At 54.6% G+C, this 20651-nt stretch overlaps 9 protein-coding genes across 9 annotated transcripts; 3 read left to right on the top strand and 6 right to left on the bottom strand.

The window, feature by feature from the left end:
* Positions 1–260: 260 nt before the first annotated feature.
* MYCTH_2316107 (uncharacterized protein) lies at positions 261–1284 on the bottom strand. Its single transcript, XM_003665615.1, has one exon. It carries the CDS (start codon positions 798–800, stop codon positions 378–380), a length of 423 nt encoding a protein of 140 aa, XP_003665663.1. The 5' UTR covers positions 801–1284; the 3' UTR covers positions 261–377.
* A 1812-nt stretch (positions 1285–3096) lies between these two features.
* MYCTH_2309616 (uncharacterized protein) lies at positions 3097–4444 on the bottom strand. The gene has a single exon (XM_003665614.1). The coding sequence runs from the start codon at positions 4118–4120 to the stop codon at positions 3290–3292; it is 831 nt and encodes a 276-aa protein (XP_003665662.1). The 5' UTR covers positions 4121–4444; the 3' UTR covers positions 3097–3289.
* Positions 4445–6566: 2122 nt separating this feature from the next.
* Positions 6567–7441, bottom strand: MYCTH_2309615 (uncharacterized protein). The gene is made up of 2 exons (XM_003665613.1): positions 7019–7441; positions 6567–6934 (listed from the first exon to the last, which is right to left on the bottom strand). The coding sequence occupies exons 1-2, from the start codon at positions 7314–7316 to the stop codon at positions 6654–6656; spliced, it is 579 nt and encodes a 192-aa protein (XP_003665661.1). The 5' UTR covers positions 7317–7441; the 3' UTR covers positions 6567–6653.
* A 388-nt stretch (positions 7442–7829) lies between these two features.
* MYCTH_56173 (Emopamil-binding protein) lies at positions 7830–8667 on the bottom strand (the record flags this gene model as incomplete). Its single annotated transcript, XM_003665612.1, has 2 exons — positions 7830–8284; positions 8412–8667. The coding sequence occupies 2 exons, from the start codon at positions 8665–8667 to the stop codon at positions 7830–7832; spliced, it is 711 nt and encodes a 236-aa protein (XP_003665660.1).
* Positions 8668–10286: 1619 nt separating this feature from the next.
* On the top strand, positions 10287–10756 carry MYCTH_2129515 (uncharacterized protein; the record flags this gene model as incomplete). Its single annotated transcript, XM_003665611.1, has 3 exons — positions 10287–10410; positions 10588–10608; positions 10716–10756. The coding sequence occupies 3 exons, from the start codon at positions 10287–10289 to the stop codon at positions 10754–10756; spliced, it is 186 nt and encodes a 61-aa protein (XP_003665659.1).
* Positions 10757–13326: 2570 nt separating this feature from the next.
* Positions 13327–14330, top strand: MYCTH_2309609 (uncharacterized protein). The gene has a single exon (XM_003665610.1). The coding sequence runs from the start codon at positions 13384–13386 to the stop codon at positions 14179–14181; it is 798 nt and encodes a 265-aa protein (XP_003665658.1). The 5' UTR covers positions 13327–13383; the 3' UTR covers positions 14182–14330.
* Positions 14331–15511: 1181 nt separating this feature from the next.
* Positions 15512–16658, top strand: MYCTH_103080 (Dihydrodipicolinate synthetase-like protein; the record flags this gene model as incomplete). The annotated part of the gene is made up of 2 exons (XM_003665609.1): positions 15512–16068; positions 16223–16658. The coding sequence occupies 2 exons, from the start codon at positions 15512–15514 to the stop codon at positions 16656–16658; spliced, it is 993 nt and encodes a 330-aa protein (XP_003665657.1).
* Positions 16659–17003: 345 nt separating this feature from the next.
* Positions 17004–17259, bottom strand: MYCTH_2129511 (uncharacterized protein; the record flags this gene model as incomplete). The annotated part of the gene is made up of 2 exons (XM_003665608.1): positions 17004–17050; positions 17094–17259. 2 exons carry the CDS (start codon positions 17257–17259, stop codon positions 17004–17006), a joined length of 213 nt encoding a protein of 70 aa, XP_003665656.1.
* A 1180-nt stretch (positions 17260–18439) lies between these two features.
* MYCTH_2120441 (uncharacterized protein) lies at positions 18440–20092 on the bottom strand (the record flags this gene model as incomplete). Its single annotated transcript, XM_003665607.1, has 4 exons — positions 18440–18838; positions 18994–18995; positions 19299–19584; positions 19883–20092. The coding sequence occupies 4 exons, from the start codon at positions 20090–20092 to the stop codon at positions 18440–18442; spliced, it is 897 nt and encodes a 298-aa protein (XP_003665655.1).
* Between the last annotated feature and the right edge of the window lie 559 nt (positions 20093–20651).

Genomic DNA, 20651 nt, shown 5'->3' with positions numbered 1-20651 from the left:
TCGTCGTGAGAAGGAAAAAAAGAAGTCGAAAAAAAATGGTCGTCCCGAGGTAGGTTGGAGTTGGCGTCCTGCCAGGGCGCCGAGAGCGGCCCGTCAGAGCGGAGAATCAAGCAGCAAACAGTGCTGCAGGAAAAGTCGCTGAAGCAGAGAACAGCCCGCGGGCGAGAGCAAGCCAAGCCACGGTATCACCGCCACAAAAATGATTGCAGCTTCAGCAACCCAGCCTCCTCCACGAGAGCGGCGAAAAAAATAGCCCGTCTATCGTCCATGACACCATACCACACGGCGCAACTATCCAAAGACAAAAGCAAGAGAATAAAATGACCAAAAGCCCACTCGAATCCTCCTCCCCTTTTAACCCTCCCAATTCGCTCAACTCAATACCGCCGCCTCTCGTCAAAGCTGACCCTACCGCCCCTCCACTCCTGCTCCCGGACGGTCGGCATCCCGCCGATACGACCCATGCTGGCGTCCGGGCTGGATCCGGGCCCGTATCCCGGCATGGACGACCAGCGGTTGAGCCTCTTCTTCTGCTTGGTGGCGGAGGCGGTGGTAGGGGCAGCGGCAGAGGAGGAGTAGTGGGAGGAGTCGAACTCGACGACGCGGGTGGTGGCGATCGAGGAGGACGTCTTGCTCGTGGCGGCCGAGGAGCCGGTAGTGTTGGGCGACTGGTAGATGTACTCGCCGTCGACGTAGATGGCGTTGGAGACGAAGGTGGAGCGGCGGTGCCGGCGGCGGGTGTAGCGCTGCTCGAGGCGGAACAGCTCGATCTTGGCTTGGATGCGGTCGATGAGCCTCATGGTGCGAGTGAACAGCGGTTACGGATGCAACCGATTAAATCTGAATTACGGTATTGTTTCTGATCCTTTTTCTTGCTCTTTCCTCCCGCCTTCTTCTTCTTCTTCTCTGAACGAGGGTGGGCGGTTCTCGGCGCAAAAGTGCGAGGGCGCTCTCAGGACTCGGAAACCAGGGATCGTCCGCGGTGATTCTCGAGGATAAAAAGGGCGAGAATAGGACGCGATGCGAGAGGATGTGAGTTCGTTGAGGATGACTGCTTTTCTTCAATTTGCACGAAGGACGATCAGAAGACTTGATATGTCCCGGCTGGGTTGAGGGGGCTGCGGAAAGATCGGCGTCGGCTGTTTTCGCGGGAAATTCGCTTCGGTTTGGATATTACGAGTTGCTTTGGTCGGCGTCGGGCCAAAAGGTGCAATCGCAGCACAGCGCAAGGAGGGACTGACCGGTGGGAGAAGCAAAGAACGGCGCGGACTGGACTGCGGTCAGGTCCGGACAGGTATCCAAGAGATCGTGGGGTTGACCCGGGAGGCTGGGAGAGGGAGAGAAGGGAAAATCGAGAATGGAAAGGAGGAGGTGCTTGGAGTTGGGACGCTACTGCGGAGCAACGAACAAGTTCCTTTGTGGCCGAATCCCTGATCAGTGCCGTGCAGAGTTGGTGGAGTCCACCTTCAGGAACAGGATGCCCGTTGGTTGCCAACCCTATCTCTGCTCCACCCTCGGTCCCACCAGGATATCTTACATACAATACGGAGTACACTACAGAAGTACGGATTAATCCGTACACTATTCCCCCCCAAGCTAGCTGCAGGCCCGATAACTAACGAACTGGCTTCTGTGCGCGGGCGTTCTCAAGAGCCGGGACATGCCTGAAGTGCCTGGGTGCGTGGGCTCGTCCGTTTCCCCCCCCCCCCCGCCCTCTTCCCCTGGCGATCGCAGACCAAAAGGAATCAGCTCTGCAGGCGCATTGACCACTTACCCACCCGCAGGGGCTGGAAACGATGGGACGCAGCGCAGGGGTATGTCACGGAGCCAAGAGGCTAGTGTCACCGGTCGTCCCATGGTTCATCAGACCATGGCCAAACCGGGCAAGTCGGCAAGGGCTAGCGATGCAGGAGAACATGTCGCGAGAACTGTGCAGGATTGCGGGGGGATCGGAGCTCAGTTTTTCTTATCCGCAGTGTGCGTGGATGCGGACTTTTTAAGAAGGTTGCCCGAAGGAACGAGGGGTTGATGTAGGATACTCCCTTATCGTGTATGCAATTCGCGCAACTAACGGCGTGTACCGCAAAGGTATGAGTAGTAGCAGCAGGAGTACGATTACATAGTGTATTCGGGTTTGCGGCACTACTAGTAATGGAGTGCACTGGCATTCGGCTCTGTTTCGTTCTTGCCAGCTAGAGTCTCTCTCGATTTGTCAGTGCAGATTAGCCAGCAAGGTATGTACGGATTACTGTATTGGACCCGCTCCCACGAGATGCGGCCCGAAGGCGATTAACCCCGCAGCCCCCTCACACTCCATTGTTCTGTGTCTGTTCCATACCTTAACCCCAAGCCAATCATCCATCCATCATGGATTGTCGGGCTCCGTCGAGGTTGACATTGTGTCCCGTTCGTCGGGTTTTGGCGTGGACCTAGCTACTTTGTATGACTGTACTCAGAATCCCTTCACCATTGCTAGAAAAGTTTTTTTTTTTCTGATCATCATGGCACTTCGGTGTGTGCTGGCATGGTACAGTACATACTTCCTCTGATAATTAATTATGCTGTTCTCCTGTGGATGTGAGATGCATCAAGAGAAAGCAGTGGTTTCCCACAAAACCCACAACGGCGGAAGCTGATCAGGGCGGCTACATTCTTCCACTGTACAGTGCTCCGAGAAATGGACCATGGCGCGAGGGAAAAAAAAAATCTACATCACGAGTGGAGGCCTTGGATGCTCCAGAATATTCACGGCATGCGTGCGTCGGAGCAAGAGCCTGATCATAGTGGAACCCGTGCAGGAAAACCGGGCCGAGGCGGATAATTATGGGCTGCTTCCGCGCGTGGTGATTGCAGCCGTATGGTGAATGAGGTCCACGTTGTAGTTGTCTCGTGGTTTCTAATAGGGCTCCGGGTGCGGAGATACCCGAGATTATGTACTATGTATGTGTACTGCAAAGTCCGAAGGCAGGTAGATAGTTAACTAGTGCACTGCCCTTCGAGTGGAATTAGGCGCTTTTCGGCTTGCCCAGAGTAACCTGGCACGGGCCGTAGGGCTTGATCGACATGCAGCGGCAGAAGTTGTCAGACTAGGTAGATCCCCAAGAAAAAAATATATTACATTGACGTATTTACACGAAACCTGTGCCGGGTTAAACACCCCCACACCAGAAATCATGATGGTATAACTATCTGAAAAGACACCTAAACCTTCACCTCGCCAGCCATTATCGTATCCCAGGACAGCCTTAATCAGCCCCACAAAACAATTTCAAAAAAAGAAGAATCCTCTCTACGTGCCATCGACCTTCTCTGCAGCCCCGAGACCCGAGACCTTTTCCGCCTTGCCGAGCTGCCGCAGCAAATGGAGGCTGAGAGCTGTTGTCACGACCATGAGGGTCCAACGGTCCCCCAGCTCGCCCGTTAGCCCGGCGCCCTTGAGTTCCAGGGTGAAGAGATGTGTGAATGACAAGACGTCGTTGAAGGAGAGCTCGGCTACTGTTGTCGAAGGGGCGCGAGGGTTCAGGGGGAGGCGTTCTAGCGTGTACCGAGCCCGGACCTTGTGGCCGCCGGGGTCTCGCCTCCCTATTGTCCCCGTCACTTTCCTCCATTCAAAGGTCTCCCTCCGCAACCACCTGGTCCCGACCTCGATTGAGAACCGGAAGGTGACGCCGTGCTCCCGGCTGATCTCTGTCCTCAGCACTTCGTCCACCATGTCACGCGGGTTCTGGTTCATATCGGGCGGAGGCAGCTTCACAAGGGTCTCGGATTCAAACAGGGCGCCAAGGAGGGGCAGCTGGGACTTCTCGCCGGTAGCAGCGAGGATGGGGTCTTTGAACGTCATGCCGTTGCGCAGATAGTACCCCCGGCCAAAGTTGAGGGGGCCCCTGGCGGTGTAGCCGATGTGGTACTCGACCAGGTAGAGGAAGTCGTTGGGGGTTGCGCCGCAGAGCTTGTGGCTCTTGATCGCGCTGATAACGCCGGAGGAGTAGTTCGCGTACAGGTTCATTACTGGCGGGAAAGGGTGGTAGCCGATGAAGGCGGCCGTGGGCATGGGCCTGAGGGGGACCCGGTCCAGTACATGGTAGGGCAGCGTCCGGGAGCCGTTTTGCGTCTCGATCATGGTGCCGGTGGACGCTGGCTGGGCTGAACCTGCACAGTGCAGGAAAGGAGAGTGGGGTGATAGTGATAGTGCTGCGAAGGAAGTCTTTGCCGAGGATAGAAGAAGCACGAGCGACGCTATGTAGGAGTACTATTATTATAAGTGGAAGCAAGGCGATGAAGGGTGCCTGGAGGGCGGGAGCAGAGAGGAACGATGAGGACGACGGCGAGGATGGCGAGCATGAATTTGAATTCGTGAGGGCAGCACAACATGTGGCCAGCAAGCCCGACTCCGGGGCCTCTTGAGTCTGGTTTGGATGAGCGCACTCGTGACTCCGAATTTAACAGACCCGAGGCCATTGGTCCCTTCCATTGGGATTGCAGGTTTCTGTGAGGACCCAGCCAACAGTTAATAGTGACTGCAGCTCCCCCAGAGCGGGGTTACCTCTTATTGGGGCCAATCACCAATCGGGCGAAACGGTGCGGCAGGGTGACAGACATGCGGGTGAGCAATGCAACCCATCCTCCAGGTCCTTTTTTTTGGCCGAGTGGCGTTCAAGTAGGAAATTCTGATCCCGGTGAGCTAACTCGATCCTCCCGGGTGTTAGTCTTGTAAACCACCTAGTGTATGTACTGTACGGCACATACCTTGGTTGGCCAAGAGCACCGACACGCACCCCTGGGGTCCCGGAGAGCCACCTACCTAGCTTGTATACTTGACCCATGGCTTACGCCTCGAGGCTACTGGCCCATGTTCACGTCGGACGGTTTCGTCCTTCGTACTCGGTAATCCTTCGTGGCTTTGTTTCTTTCAAGGACCTCTTGACGTGCTGTTGCCCGCAGGAGACAATTATTCCAGACTTTCGCAACGGACTGCCTCGGATAACATGTATTTAATGTAAGTCTTCTATCATTACATCATGCAAGTACTTGAACCGCCAGCGTTCTGCTAGCAAGTCATGAGGGTTGTGATTGGTGAAGAGACCCATGAGAAAACGGGCAAGGGAGAATTGGACGTGATGTTTGAAAAGAGACGGAATGAGAGAAGTGGAGGCGGAAGAAAAGATGAGAGAAACAGAGAGAAGGCAAAGACGATTTGAGTAAAGGGAAACGAGTCAGAAGGAAGAAGGGAAAGAATGAGAACAGAAACCAACTTATGAACGATTAATTAAGCTAGACATGGACCGGGGATATAGAGCCAATTTGTTTGTCTTCGACGGCTCTTCTAGCCATTTCTCATAATTGCGGCTCAAAGATGCTGTTGGTGCCTTGGCCTTTGGCATGACAAGCCAGTACTTTGCTTTGGTTCCAAGTTGCGTCGCAGTGCCACCGTCTCCGTGCCGCCCCGCATATGGATGTATTGTATGTAGGTACATACATGCATACGCTCCCAACGCCTCAGTCTCTCAGAGGCGGCCCGATTCGCCTGTTTTGAACTTACCGAATGGACCGTTTGCAGGCCTGCGGCAGGGTGAGGTTATCTTAGACGCGCACATGGTGCAGGTTGTACGGATTTCGGATTACACATCAACTATTGGCTCGCGCGCCATCATAACGATAGGTGAGCTCGAAAAGTGCGGAAGCGCTGACTTTCGACTGCTGCTTGTGTCGATCTGGAAGCGGGAACTTTTGAGTCTGTAGGTCAACCGCAGTCAAGGAATTGATGAGCTGTCACCGAATCTTAATGATCAACACCAGCACACGGATGTCCTGACTTACGAATATGAGGGCTGTATAAGCTGGCCATCATTGCCGACAAGCTGCTGGACTTGTTTTCCTGTGATTAGGAAATCCAAGAGGGGTTGCTGGGCATGAATGGAAGGGGGGATGATCCAGCTCGCTGCTTGAGGGCCAGACTCTGACCCATCCTGCCCCTGTACTCAACTGAATCACCGAGTGCCATGCATGGCCGGGCTGTTTGTGCACTTGCTGGGCACTAACCCCGGGGGGTTGCGCTTGTGAGGACTTGAACATACCACTTCCAACGCCAAGTAATGGCTCCGGTCCTTCTATCCGTTTTTAACTTCACTGTTGGTTTCCAATTAGGCCTCAAACGGACCAGTTCGCCAACTGGCCCAAACCTCGGAAACTGTTGGCTCGGATGAGACTAGTGTGTGTGGGCCGCCTTTAAGTCCGGTCTGTCCGTGTCGGTTTTGGCATCAGTGACCTTTGGTTAGGTACCTAGTGCTTCTTAGATCAGCCTCGGCTTCGCCCCCTTCCGAAGCAAAGCGGGAAGTAGGTCAGCTCGGGACTCGCGCTGCTCCGACCCCCTGGCTCATACACGACACCCCATCACCGACACTACCCGTCCCTGCTAGCTGTTCATCCTTATTAGCTGTCCCACCTTTTATGCTGTCATGAACTTTACTTCGTCAGCAGGTCACAGCTGCTATAATGAATGTCCAATAAGCTCATCTGGATGTAACATGATCGGTAGGGCGTAGGTTATATCGGGCCAGCTTCCATGACATAAGAGGAACAAGAAGTGATAAATTGGGTCTCGAAGGTTCCTAGACCACTTAATATCGTCATGAAACATCTCGATAACTGCTGTGTCACGGCCAGGCTGCAACGACTTCTTCCCACGGCACGACCTTGGCCCCCTTGAGTCGCAACCGCTCCTCCACCTCGCGCTCGAGCTCCTCGGCCTTCTTGGCCCCGTTGTCGTAGGTCGAGTGCGCCCCAGAGAGGAGTGTGACTCGGAACCCGGCGGCGAGGGCACCCGCGCAGGTGGACTCGACGCAGCACTCGGATTGGATGCCGAATGCGATGATCTCCTCGATGCCGGATGCTTTGAGCTCGGAAGCGAGGTCTGGGTTAGATTCGAAAGTGTCGCCTGCATTGTTCAAAGGTCAGACTGTGTGGCTTCGTGTTTGTTTGTATTTCCATCCGGGGACACATTTGGGTGGTTGGAACACACGTGTCCACTTGGCGACTAGACGTTCTCGAGCATCTCCCGGGAGCGGTTCAAAAACCAGTTTCCACGGATCGCTGCCCCTGACCAAGGTGCCGTCTTCTGGTTTCTCCTCATGCTGCACAAACACAATTGTCTTGAGACGGGAGCTGGTGTTGTTGTTCTCGGCTCGCTGTAGCGCAGCTCGGGCGGCGGAAATGATCTTCTCGCCGGAGGTGTTTATACGGGAAGCATGAGGAATCCTGGTCGCTGGATCCGTTGCCAAATCATTCTGGACGTCTATCACGAAGAGTGCGGCTGCCATGTTGAACCGCACGGGACGTAATTACGGGTAACTCAGCACTGGCAACTAATTTTGGGAACAGGATGATGAGATGCGTTTAGGACTGGAATAGAGCGGGGTAACTAATTAGGCATCCGCCCACTCGCAAGCCGAACCCAGCCAGAATTGGGAAAAGATTCTTGATAACATCAGTAATATTATAGCTAGCGCCTCGGCTGCCACCACTCGGCCACCCTGGCCTTGAGAATGCATTGGCTTATGCGAAACCTGAGGTTGTAAGTGTTAGAGATTGAGCTTCCTTCAACCACCGCCAAAGAGAAGGACTTCTGTGCATCACGTTGAATTAAAGTTCTGCTGAATCGAGAGGGAAAACATGGGGTCAGGTTTCTTAGAGTTCCGAGTGTTTGGCAAGCCATCGAGATGATGACGTCCAAAAAGCAACCGCTCGAAATGTGGCGAGGGGAGACAATGCCTTCGGGTGTGTGTGTTTGGGGGGGAGGGGGGATAAATCTCGACTTGGCAATACTAACCTGTTCATTTTGACCTTCTTTGCTTCGTAGCATCCTGCACGAACTGAAGGGCTCTTGCGCATGCCACGGTGCTCCGAACAATGTGGATCAAAGGGATGACGATCCAGAACCCATTGAGCATGACGAAGTAGGCCCAAAAGTAGAAGGACCCGGGGCGGCAGTAGACGGCGCCGTAAACGGACTCGTCGAAGAAGAAGATGGCGTAGTACAGCACATCCCCGTATAGCTGGCCGAGGCTGACAATGATCTGCAGCGGGTGGCGGAGCGGGTTGTCTTTGATCACGAACCATCCGATCAGGAAGGACAGTGGTCCCCATGCAACCGCGGTGACCGTTTCCATGCACACCGTAAAAGAGTCGCGTGTGAGGTATCGCCTGTCCGATTTCGCGTACTCTTTCCACAGCTGGCCAAAGAGATCAGAGCGCGCCGGCATCGAGCCGTTGTGGTACGCGAAGTAACCTGCCACCCGCGGGTAAAGCCTTTGTCAGACCAAAGCCGATATCAAGCGAAAGGCTAGGCAAGGAAGGTGGCTATCAGGAAGAGAGGGGCAAAGGGGCAAAGAGAGCATGGAATCGTCCGAACCAACCTTCAAAGAAGAGGTGGATACAGCCGCAGAGCATGAACCACATGGCCGTGAACAGGTCAGCCCTGCTGATTCCGGGCCTAATGGTTCGTGCGAGTACCGAGGTAACCCATATCACTAAGCTCGCGGCACCGGCAAAGGAGGCAAGGAGGACTGGTACAGAGATTTCGTTTGGCACGAAGCCAGGGAGCACCAGATCAGGGGGGTAGTATGGATGGCTGGCCATGCTGTCGTTGGGGTAGCTGTAGCTGGTTGACATGATGTGCGAGAAGAGGCCACGATGTAAGGACTTGTGTCAAAACTGAGCAAGAAGGTTAACGGGTTCCAGTTAGACACAAAATGGGGAGTAAACAATGCGTTTATGTTAAGGTCCAACAAATTTGGTGTCGGTGCACGTTTGCCAGGGTATATGGAAGCGGTGTGTTTCTAGACCGTGTGGGTTTCCCTGGCACGCAGCCCCCCGCGTTTTACAGCCGCCGCTTTGCGCATATTAGCTGTAGAGGTGGTAGTGGATGTATGGACGGTACTCCGTAGGCAGGAGCGTGCAGGGTTAATTCGCCTTCTGTCAAAAAGATCGACAACCAGTTGGGTCGTAGTTCAGTTTGGCGCTAACCATTTTAAGTGTTTGGTTTAATGGCATGGCAGGAACAGGCATGCTTTGGCTCCAGTGCCGAGCCGGATGCGCCTAATCCCGAGAGCTTAATTCTCAGGCCACACGCAAACCCCATACCAGACTGCTTGTCTGTCCGGAATATACTACGGATTAGACAAACCAAATTAACACTAGAAGAATTTACAAAGAATATCACGTTTAGCTCTTGTCGACAGGTTATGAACAGCAGAAAATGTGACACTGGTCATGTGACACTGGTCAGGCCGTAGTCAGAGCAATATCGCTCCTTTAGCTTTATAAATAATGACCATAAGAAGGCACCGACCGACCCCTTTTGACGTTAGGGCTTTAACCCTACTAACAGCAAATTGGGAATAAGTCCCGGATTAACCGGCGATCAAGATCGAGAAGTAGGACCACGATCGAGGAAACCCGACTTACTAGTGCAAGTCTTAACACTCGGTATCACTTGTGTCGTTGTTAGCCTGCTCGAACGAATGAATATATAACCAAATGCTACTTCCTCTATAGAGGACCCTGTAGCTGAAGAGAGCGACTCAGAAAGTGTAGAATCAGTGGCTTCCTATATTGTAGTTAGTTAAACAGGTTGTAGGATAGATAGTTGAAGAAGATGGGTGTGGTTGCAGGCTAAGATTTGCCAAGTGTTCGGAAACAGGGTTGTTCGGAATCCTGGGGGGCTGACTTAATGGAAGTGAAAGTCGATAAGAGGTGTACATCCGTATACCTATTATACTCGACCCAGCCAGTGCGAAAGTCGAAGGGACTCTCGCGGCGTCACCGAGATTGAGCATGTCTCCTGCACCAGCGTCGGGCTCTTCAGCGACAGCCCTGTATCTCTAGGCACTTGACCCCAAGGCAGCAGTATCAGCCTTCCGCTTTTTGTCCTTGGCCCTGCGGCCTTTTGCTCGTGGCATTTTGTCTAGCTCATTCTTAGCGACTCTGTATAGGATTCGCTTTCGCGTCATAGTAGCAACCTCCTTCTCTGAGCTGCTGCCACAGTCCTTCTCCTTCTTCCGGACCTTACGGTTTTCGAAGTGCCTCATAATTCCGAATATCCCTACTTCGATGTCCGTAGAATTTGCGCTTGTCGTTACATTTGACGTCTATAAAATACTATTAGTTAATGCTTTTATAGTAGAAGGATTTAGATGAATGATACGCTTGGTGTAATGTCGCTGTAGATTGGGTTTCTGCGAGTAGGGTGGTTGGTTTTCGCATTCCGGGTAGGGACACGAAATCGTCGGATGAGAAGGATCATTCTCGATATCCCCACGCTCATCATTATCATCGTCTTCGCCTCCGAACTTGCCGGTGTCAGCTACGTCATCGTCGTCGTCGATGACGGTGGCAGCGACGGTAGGAGGATCGGTGTGTGAGTGAGTTGAGGCTTGTTGCAATTCGAAGATGAAGGTTTGTACAAGAGACTGCGATAGGAGGTTAGTGCGGTAGCTGCCTAAAGCAGCGGTTCCATAAACCTAAATAGCTTCTGCATGTTTGTATAACCTGCGGCACGTCTGACAGCTCAATTGCTGAACTGGGCTCCAGGACATCTCGTCGGCCTGTCAGGTAAGTGGTGTGAAGAGAAAGCGATGTGGAACCGAGATGCCCTGCTTTTAGGCAGAAATGAGAGCCCAAAGCACGTGTCCCTCAGTTGACGGCAAATACGGCATCAGTTATTCACAGCATAAAAACTAGCGCCTTCCTCGTCGCCTAAAAAGCCCTGGTTCGGCAGCTACCATCACATCGTCATCGCCATCGATCAGCGAACTTCCGACAATGAACAGTGCTCCGGAATTGTTTTTAGCAAGCCATTCTATATTAACGATTAGGTAGTTATCCTCCCTCGGTGCAGTAGACGAGTCGTTGACATTTCAGTCTGTAGTTCCTCCTAGGATGTCTCCCTGTCCTCTCTGTAACGGTAATACTGGAAAACAAGAGGATTTGGATTGTGGACGTTGCCACGGAACGGGCAAACGCGACGCCGAGTCTTCCTCCAATGCGGAAAGAAGCCAAACCTTGCAGTTAACGCCTGCACGAGCGCCGCGAGGTTTTGCGTGTGTACAGTGTTGGAACGCCGACACTTGATGAGGCCAAATCCTACATCCTGGTCTGTTGGCTTGGAGGGGTACCTGGATGATGGTTGGAGCTTTACCGAAATTACTGCAACAAGGGTTAGCCGGACTGTTCTGTAAAGCTTCTAGAGTACCTCGATAACATTTGAAGCTGTGGAGGTTGTCTGCTCGATTCCAATGCAGTTGCACACATGCTCCGGAGATTGTTCTGGGCAGTTCTGATTGCGCGCAATCCCTGTGTTGGCTCTGGCGTCATGTGCTTCGCCACTCACCCCACCTTGCCAATACGTTCAACCGTGATGCCCCCGCAGACCACTCCGCGGGCTCGCAGCAGAATATGCGGGCCCGCCTAGCGGGAAAAGGCAGGAGATCAGCCGTGGCAACCGCCTTGGGTTTTGTGCATATGGTCGAGCAGGACTTCTGTCAACCGGAGGCGCCCTACCCCCGGTCTTTCATCAAACAGCGGCAATGCAAGCGAGGCACACATACACCCCTAAACAAGTCAGCCGCTCGACCGACCTTCACAATGCCCTACAACCTTTGGTTGCCTGGAGAGAGGGGAGGGGGCGTGAAATGAGACAAGGCAATAGAAATCACAGATTAAGGGCAGAGATTAAGTGGCTGCTAGATCGGACAGACCACTTAACTCGTTTCGTCACACCGAACTCGCGCGTTCACATTCTTCACGATGGTACGCACGTTTGACTTCTCCTATGAGCACCGTGACACCCTCGGCGAGCCTAGCGAGGCATCCGCACCGATGTGGCGGCAATGTGTGCAGCCGATGGATACGTTTTTGGTCGCTCCGCTTGTAGATAGTGTAGCTGGGGGCTACTCACATAAGAACAACCCCTGGCGACAGACATTCTACACCGTCCGGGGCTTACCAGCAGCTAATCACTATATATCTGGGATGCACTGACATCTTATCTACTGTATATACCAAACTTCCTCCTTCACTATGCCCGTTGCTTAGAACTTGCACTTTAGATCTCCGTATCGTGAATGAGTACATACGGGAATGTCAGGCGTGAATACTGCCAAGGGCGGATGAGATCGGCTTCTCCTTCGTACCTTCGTATAGCAGGGCTCTCGCTCCCAAACGTACTCGTCCAATAACATCACAATAAGGCTTCCGGTCCGTTTGGTTGCCTGGTCTCTAGTCTGCATTTAGCCACTGAAGGCGTGACATGGTCGCTAACACATATCTGCTCCAACACTTCCACTTCATTCGAAACGGCCCTTTCTCTAGTATATGCAGAAACATGCAGAAACGGCCGAACATGATAGGCCACTAGGAGACCAGCAGTCACTACGCGTTCCAACCGACTGATCCCCCACCGAATGGAGGTTCTCTGCTTGATGCCACACACATCTGCCAACGTAGGCAGGTCTATGCCCTGCAGATGTGGGAGGGAAGGTTAGTACCGCCATAAATGCCTTGGGTTTCCCCAAGTATATAACGAGTCGTTCTTGTCGGCGATGGAGAGTCTGGTGAGCAAAACTCTTCTCAACACCGCCCTCAAATCCGCAGTACGAATTTTACTTCCGCTCTCGCTTCAAAATTCGCCTCCCTAGGAAAGATAACACCATGGCATGTGGGTGTCAGCGCCGCATTGTCCGCAAGAAATTCCAGAACTGCACCGCGACGCCGAAGCATGTTGTCGAAGACGTCTCTTTTGCTGCCTGCCCGAATCCTGGCGGCCAGGACTGTACCGGGTACAAGGACGTCTACCTCGGTAGCACCACGGTCAAGGTACAAGGCCATCTCTGCCCGAAGTGCTAGGCATGTCATCAACGATTTTAGGTAAGTAATCGTCGATATACCCCGGTCCCGTCAACTGTATGTTGAAGTACTCACAAAGGTTAGGCCAAGCCATATTAGGTTTTAGGCAACACGAGTTCAGGGGAGGATTCTACATGCCTTGGGTAGCTTGTGATTGATCGCTGTCTAGGGACATGGTGGGGTTGGGGTGAAGGAGACTATGTTGCCAGACTCTCCGTTTTCATAGATAATTAGTTGACACCTTTTTTTTTGGAGCACGAGCACTCGTGAATTGCAAACGAGAATACGAGTATTGCAGCTCACTGCTAACGTTAACGCTGCTGATTGGCCCAGCCACACCGTGCGAGCACATCCGGACACACCGCCTCAGCACCTGCTATATATGTATGAAGAATCCTTGTCGGCCCCAAAAGTCGCCTCATATCCTTCCACCAAAAACTCAACCCACTAACGGAGCCTACTTCAACACCTTCGCCGTCCATCATGACCGACGATAAAGGTCGAACCGTTACTGTTTACCATTCCTACTACCCCCCAGGAGTGAAGCGGATTCTTGCCGTGGGAAGTAGCGCCTTCATTGGAGAAGTGGACGAGTTGACTGTGCTCAAATACCCACTGGCCCCGGGCGGAGATATGACCCGCCTTGAGGTAGAGAGGCAGCTATTCGAGATCATTGGACGGCATGAGCGTATCATCGCACTCAGGGGCTTCACGGACACGGGAATCTACCTGGAACGCGCCCCGAATGGTACCGTGGCCGAATATATACTTGAATCCGGCAAACCGCCCCCTTCGGTCAAGCAGCGCTTGTGCTGGTGCCGGGAGGCTGCCGAGGCCGTCGCGTGGATCCATGCTCGGCGAGTCCTTCATTGCGATATCCAGCCTACAAACCTGCTTCTCGACAAGGACCTCCATATCAAGCTCGCCGACTTTCAGGGCAGATACTTGTCGGAGGACGGCAAGGTGCTCCTTGACGGCTGGAGCGGGGAGCCCTGCAGGTTCTGTTGCCCTCGGGACGATGACTTCGATGCGGACGTTAAGACGGACCTCTTTGCGCTAGGGTGTACTATCTACTTTATCATGATGGGGCACGCCGTTTTTCCGGACATCATTGACGGGGAAGATGGATGGTATGAGAAGGTGGAAGATAGATTCGCGAAGGGCGAGTTTCCTCGGGATAAGCATGCTTGTAGTGCTATCACCCTAAAGTGCTGGCAGAAGGAATATGAATGCGCCGAGGAAGTGGTTCGAGACCTCCAGGTTCTCGACGGGGAGCCGTGATTTGCCGGAAGAGCAGCTGGAAATTAAGATTACCTGTTGCGTGGACTATCGAGGTGGCATGCTCTAGATCATTATAGCCCAAAATTCAGCCCGAAATTCATATGGAAAGGGTCGTAGATAACCCTATCCTTGAAATACGTAATAGGCTCCTACCTATCGTGCTCGTGCCTATATCCTTCCCACTTGACCAGGTACTCCACTTGCCTTCCTTGTTGTGGTGAGCGCAGGATCTCCTCGACCTGAAAATATTCGCCTCCCTGAACCTCCTCGGCCGTGGAAACCACTTCTTGAAGGGTGCGAGCGCCCCGTCGAGGAAGTTCTCTCTGCTGGTCACTTACCTCGCGGGATTTCAGGTGGGATCTGGCGGGGCAAAGGAGAGACGCACGCACCATCCCCCGTATCATGCGCCCGACATTTGATCTCAAAGTGATAACGTTTGGGATCAGAACCTCGGCCAACCCTGCATCTCGGCTTGCGGTCCGAAACGGCTTGCCAATAAGTGCAAGAATATGATAACAGCTGATCCTGATCCCAGATAGTCGTCGGAAGTCGAAGGAGAGAGGTCAGGTGGTCAGGTCACATCAGATTAGATAAGTATCATGGGTTGCGCCCCACCGAGCCACCCAGCCGGCGCGATCGTAACTGCCTCAGCCTGCCTAGCTCTGCTGACTAATTTGAGTCGTGGCACCGCTGGAGTGGCTTGGCTGGCGCAGGCGCCACAGGCAAAGCAATGCTAGAGACGTGCCGCTTTCGCTTCTCTCCCTTTCACATCGGGAGCCCGCCATCCATAATGGCAGACCAGTCACGGTCAGAGATCATCAAGGGCAATCCTATTGGGAAATGTCTTGATACTTTGCGCGCTTCATTCAATGCGGTCTGTACCGACAGGAGAATTCCGTGCACTCAGGGAGGCAAAGAGAAGGCACGGGTGGTTCGTCCTGAACCCCCCGGAAATCGATCGGCACTTGCCGTTCCTGGCGGCAGTCTACTGTGTAGCAAGTAGGTGGAACCTTGCTCGGTGATGACTGCAGCGAGCCGCAGGTTTCGGACTCAATATACCGAAGGTGCACCCCGCAATGCCCGCACTGAGTGGGTTCCGATCGGATTGCCTCCCAACGTTCAAGTGCAGTGTGACATAAACCAACTTCTTACCCCCCTTTCTGCCTCGACCCGTAGCTCAGCTCTCAGCAATCTCACCTTCGGATTCCCTGTGCTTCCCGCGAACCTCGAGCTGCCAGCCAACGAGACGGTTCCCACCTATCCGACACCAATCCCCTACACATAACCCTAATAAACATCAAACGACAATCAATTAATTACCTTCTTCGCCATGTCGGAAAACGCGCCACGCGTCCCGCCCAAGGGCGTCTTCGTGCCATCGCCTACCTTCTTCAAGCCGATTTCCGAAGGGCAAAACTCGGTTCAACCCCCCGTCGACACCGAGACACAAGTGAAGCACAGCATCTTCCTGGCGCGGTCAGGCGTCACGGGCATCGCCATCCTGGGGAGCACGGGCGAGACCGTGCACCTGACGCGGGAGGAGCGCCGCGACCTGGTGTCGGCGGTGCGCAAGGGGCTCGACGGGGCCGGCTTCCCGGACTACCCGCTCATGGCGGGCGTGCTGACCAACGGCGGGCTGGACGAGACTGTGGAGTGGCTGTCCGACTACGCCGAGGCGGGAGCCCAGTGGGGGCTGGTGCTGTGCCCGGGCTACTTTGGCGCCGCCGTGTCGCAACAGAACATCGTCGACTGGTACACCGCCGTCGCTGGCTACAGCCCCATCCCCATCCTCATCTACAACTACCCGGGCGTCACCAACAACGTCCAGGTGCTGCCCGAGACGTACCGCACGTTGGCCAAACACCCCAAGATTGTCGGCTGCAAAATGTGAGTTTCCTTGTCTCGCATGTATATCATGTGGAAGGAGGGGTTTTTTGGGGGGGAGGAGAAGAGGGGGGGTGTGGTGGGCGAGGAGACAGAAGTGGCCAGCATGTTTGTTTGAATTTCGCTGACCGTCTTGGGGGGTCGGTGAAAAAAACAGGTCCCACGGCAATGTCTCGCACCACGTTCAGGTGTCGCTCGACCCGGAAATTGACCACGACAAGTTCCGCGTGTACAGTGGGTTTGGGAACCTGCTTGGGCCCATCGTGGCGTTTGGCGCGGCCGGCGTCATCGATGGCATGGCGGCATATTACCCAAAGACCGTGGTTCGGCTGATGCAGCTGATGCTGCAGGCGGAGCCGAACCCGGAGACCCGGGCCGAGATCCGCAGGTTACAGTTTGCTGTTGGCCGGGCCGAAGAGTTCGTCATGAGGTATGGCATCATGGGTATCAGGGAAGCCACCTCCCGGGTCGCTGGGTTTGGCAACCTGGAGGGCGGCCGGCTGCCGCTGCGCGGGAGCCTGCCCGAAGGGGTGTGGGAGCAGGCGAAGGGACTGTTCCTGCAGGAGATAGAGGCGTTCGAGTCTTCGCTATAGACCGGCTCCAGGCAGGTCGCGTTATTCCAGTCTATGAATATTTCTTGATTGATAGTATATATTAGACAATACCTCTACACCCACCTTGCAAAGCCCGTTTCTAGATGTTCCCAAGGGGCACAGCATTATGCAGAGTGTTGACCTCTTCTTTGCGAATCAGATCACGATGGGTTTGGGTTGGGCCACTTCCGTAGGTCGCTTTCGCGATCGTGATACTGGGTTGGCAGATCATCCATCAGAAATTCACAAGAGGACCTCGATGGTTTTAGTCCATACGTTTGGACCTTCAACTACCTAATTATCATAAGCCTAGGTCACGGAGATCCCGTAAGCCACATCACATCTCTAAAACACGAAGACGTCGTCGTCCATGGTGGATGCCGCCCCCGGGACTGTATACCCCATGTCGGCCAACATCTTCTTGGCAGCCGTCACCATGCCCGGCGGGCCAGACCATGACCTTGCACCCCTGCCCCGGCTGCGGCATCCTCTCGCGCAGGGTCTCGTCGGCCGGGTCGCCGCAGACGGCGCGGGCGAGGGCGACCTGGTACATGGGCGTGATTCCCGTGCCCCGGCGGACCCACCCGCGCCGGTACCGCATCGCCCCCTTGCGGGCCCCGCACCTCTACCCGGTCCACTCCGGCCCGCAGCTGCGCCAGTTACCCGGCCGTCAGCCGCCCCGTGCGGCCGGTAGCAGCGCACCACCAGCTCCGTTAGCGATAGTCTATTTGCCGCCTAATCTGAGTATCGTGAAATTGAGGGTTCATTTTTTGGCAGACCTTCCCCGTGGATAATTAATGATCCAGTTGTCCGACTTGTCCGTGTGTGTTGGCCACATCTTCGGCCGTCAACTCGAGAGGTGGAGTTTTTGTTGTTTCCGAGGGGTCCATTGCAAATCACAGAGGGCTCGCCTGCTGTGATCTACTGTACCCTTTTCCTCTTCCTCTTTACCAGAAGATGACTGGCGGATGGGACTTGGAGGCCATCACGGTGAGTGATACAAGTCTCAACCCCTGGGTTATGACGGCCATGGCCGTACGGAGTACCCCGAAATTCTCATCGTGTGCCGTGAGAGGCCCTCTCGAATCAAATATCAGCATGTCAGGGCACGCAGTAAATGTGGCGGTACTGTATAATAACACCGTTCAGCACCCAAGTCACTGAGAACCCCCCCTTCTCCGAGAGGGATAGGAGCTTCTTTCTCTGCATACTTCCTCTACGGTTTATGTTTCGTAATTGATTAAGAAACTTCCTGAAGACCTGCATGGGACCCTCATGGAGCGTATGTACATAATTACACCAGGAAGGGTAATTGACACAGTTCGTTTGTCTGCGGACGCGTTTGTCATGTAAGGTTAGATAGGCCCTGTGGATCTTGGCAAACGGGCGGGCAAACGGAGGGTTCTTTGTTCCTATCTTCTACTTATACAGAGCCACAGGGCCAGCAAACGTAGGAAGAAGACATCGCACTTTTGAACTATTTTTGAATACTACAACCTTCTTCCATCTATTGGAACCATCTTCCATCAGTAATATAGCTTCCTTTTTTTGTCAAGTCGACCCAAGGTTCTAGAACGATTGATCCTCGGGTCTTTCAACATTGCGAAACGGATATTTCGTCAATGTAGTGTAATATGGACATGATATTGGTCTGTATAACGTATTTACATACCTGATTTACTGTCTACCCCTTTCCAGAGCAGTAAGAAAACCACCTTTCCACTTAATAGGTTAGGTTTGTTGGTCTTGCAAGACTGACTGACTGCCTAATTCATTAATTGTTACCCTCCGCGCCGCGTCCGCATCTCCCTGAGCGGCCACTCGATCCAGGCGCGGTGGTCGTCGTCGAGGATCTCGGCGGCGCGCGCGATGACGTGGTCCCCCCACCCGCGCAGCCACCAGTGGCTCTCGTGGTGGCGGAGGAGGAGGAGGCCGAAGTGGGCAAAGATGGCGACGGCCTCCTGCGTCCGCGTCGGCGCCCGCAGCAGCGGCACGAACTCGTCCGACACCACCCACAGCCACACCATGGCGTCCAGCACGTCCCGCGGCGCCCCCGGGTCCGCCCGCGCCCCGACCAGCGCCAGCTCCAGCTCGTCCAGCGCGTGCGCGTACGTCCGCCGCAGCGCCGGGTCCGCGGACGCGGCCGCCTCGATGCGCGCGCGCAGCGGCGCCAGAAGCGGCTGTGGAGGGGGAGGGGGTGCGGATGCGGTGGACGGTTCCTGCTGGTTGTGTAATGCTTGATCCTCGTGCTTGTTGCTGCTGTCGTCATCGTCATCGTCCTGGCTTTTGCTACTGTTGCTGCTGCTGCTGCTGCTGCTGCTGTAGTTATTGTTACTGCTGTGGCTGTTGGCACTGATCCTGGCTAGCAGTGCCCGCTGGGCGTGCCATCGTCGTTGACCGTACTTTAGAAAGGGCCCGGCCACCGTGTCCAGGCCGGCTTGTTGTCCCAAGACCTCCATGATGGACTTGCTGCCCGACAGGAGGAAAGGCCAGTCGGGGAAGCCGGACTCGCCGATGAAAAAAGTCCCGTCGGGATTGGACCGGCGGGGCGAGGCAAGAGCTGGTAATTACCTGTTTAGTCCTTGTCTTGGATACGGCACGAACTGAGAGTGGCGGGCTTGAAGAGAAACAGAAACTCACCGAAAAACATGGTGAGCATGCTGAACACGAACAGGGTCGCCGCCTGGTCCTTGTCAATCTTGTCGCCGGCCGCCATGACGCGCATGGCCGACCGGGACGCTTTTTGATGAAGGAGGATTCCCTCCTCGATGTAAAAGTCACGGCGGTCCGGCCGGTGGTAGGCCAGGTGCAGGGCGCTGACGGCCAGCACGGCACGCATGATATAGTCTTGTCGCAGGCCCAGCTGGACAACGTCATCGCGCCAAAACTCCCACAAGCAAGAGTCCGCTGTGAGCGTGGCGTAAGTCTTGGTGGTGAAGTTGTGCAGCAGTTCCAGCTCAAGGAGCGGCAGCGGGCCGCCCTCGGGGAGGGCCACGGCTCGGCTGAGATTCTGCGTTGGGGTGCCCGCCGGCCGGACAGGCGACCGTGGACTGGCTTCGAAGGGTCGGGTTGAGGACCTCCCGTCATCGCCGGCCTTGAGAAAGGGGCACCGTACGCCGTGGGATATGCAGTTGACGCATGCTGGGTGTCTCTCGTCGCACTGACCTATGTTAACGGGTGATGATAAGGTTGGGGGCGAGCGGCATGGTTGGAGGGGAGACAACCTTGATCTTCCTGGCTTTACACGTCGAACATCCGGTGCGGCTCTTCTTGTGCGTCCGTCGGCCAAGAGTGGCGTACCCCGGGGGTCGGTGTACGGAGAGGGGCTTCGGGAAGCTGTTTTCCAGAGAGGCGTGGACTATGGGTGTCGAGGCGTCCCGGCGGCCGGGAGGAGCCGAGAACGGTAGGTCGGACGGCGGCACAACGCCCGACATGATGCCGATCGACTCCCGCTTCAAATATCAGGGTCCAAATGATTGGCCAGTGTCACCCCGAGCAGCAAACGAGCCCGATGCAGTGTAGTGTGCTCCCGCCTGCACTCCACCACACAAATGTTGTTCCAAGTACAAGGAGAACTACTCCCTGCCGGGATAATTACCAGACTAGCGTTGCACGATTACCGGCGGGCCGGGCCGTGGCGGAATGGGGGGTGGAGATCACACTGCTACCCAAGTTAGCCTAATTAGTGGTCGAGGACAGAGCGCCGACAACAAGCACAGAAGTGTAGTTGACCACTCCATTCCAACATAACACTACGCAGTATTTGCGACAAAAAGTAAGGTAGTGTATAGCATTGACTGGCGTAGAGCGAGGAGGACACAGGTGCTGCACAGCCAATGTGAGACAATGGCCATGGTCTCACACGAAATGCGTCTGATGGTGCCATGTTCATTCGGGCCATCGTTTGATGGCTTCGCTAGCCCGGAGGCGTGTCGCCTCTGGTGTTTTCGAGAACAATACGAACAAGTTACTGGCAAGTTACATACCTCCACA

The sequence above is a fragment of the Thermothelomyces thermophilus genome, chromosome 5, assembly GCF_000226095.1.
Source record: "Thermothelomyces thermophilus ATCC 42464 chromosome 5, complete sequence".
Lineage (NCBI taxonomy): Eukaryota > Fungi > Ascomycota > Sordariomycetes > Sordariales > Chaetomiaceae > Thermothelomyces > Thermothelomyces thermophilus.
The sequence above is the reverse complement of the archived record's forward strand: the minus strand, read 5'-3'. Positions and strand labels throughout refer to the sequence as shown.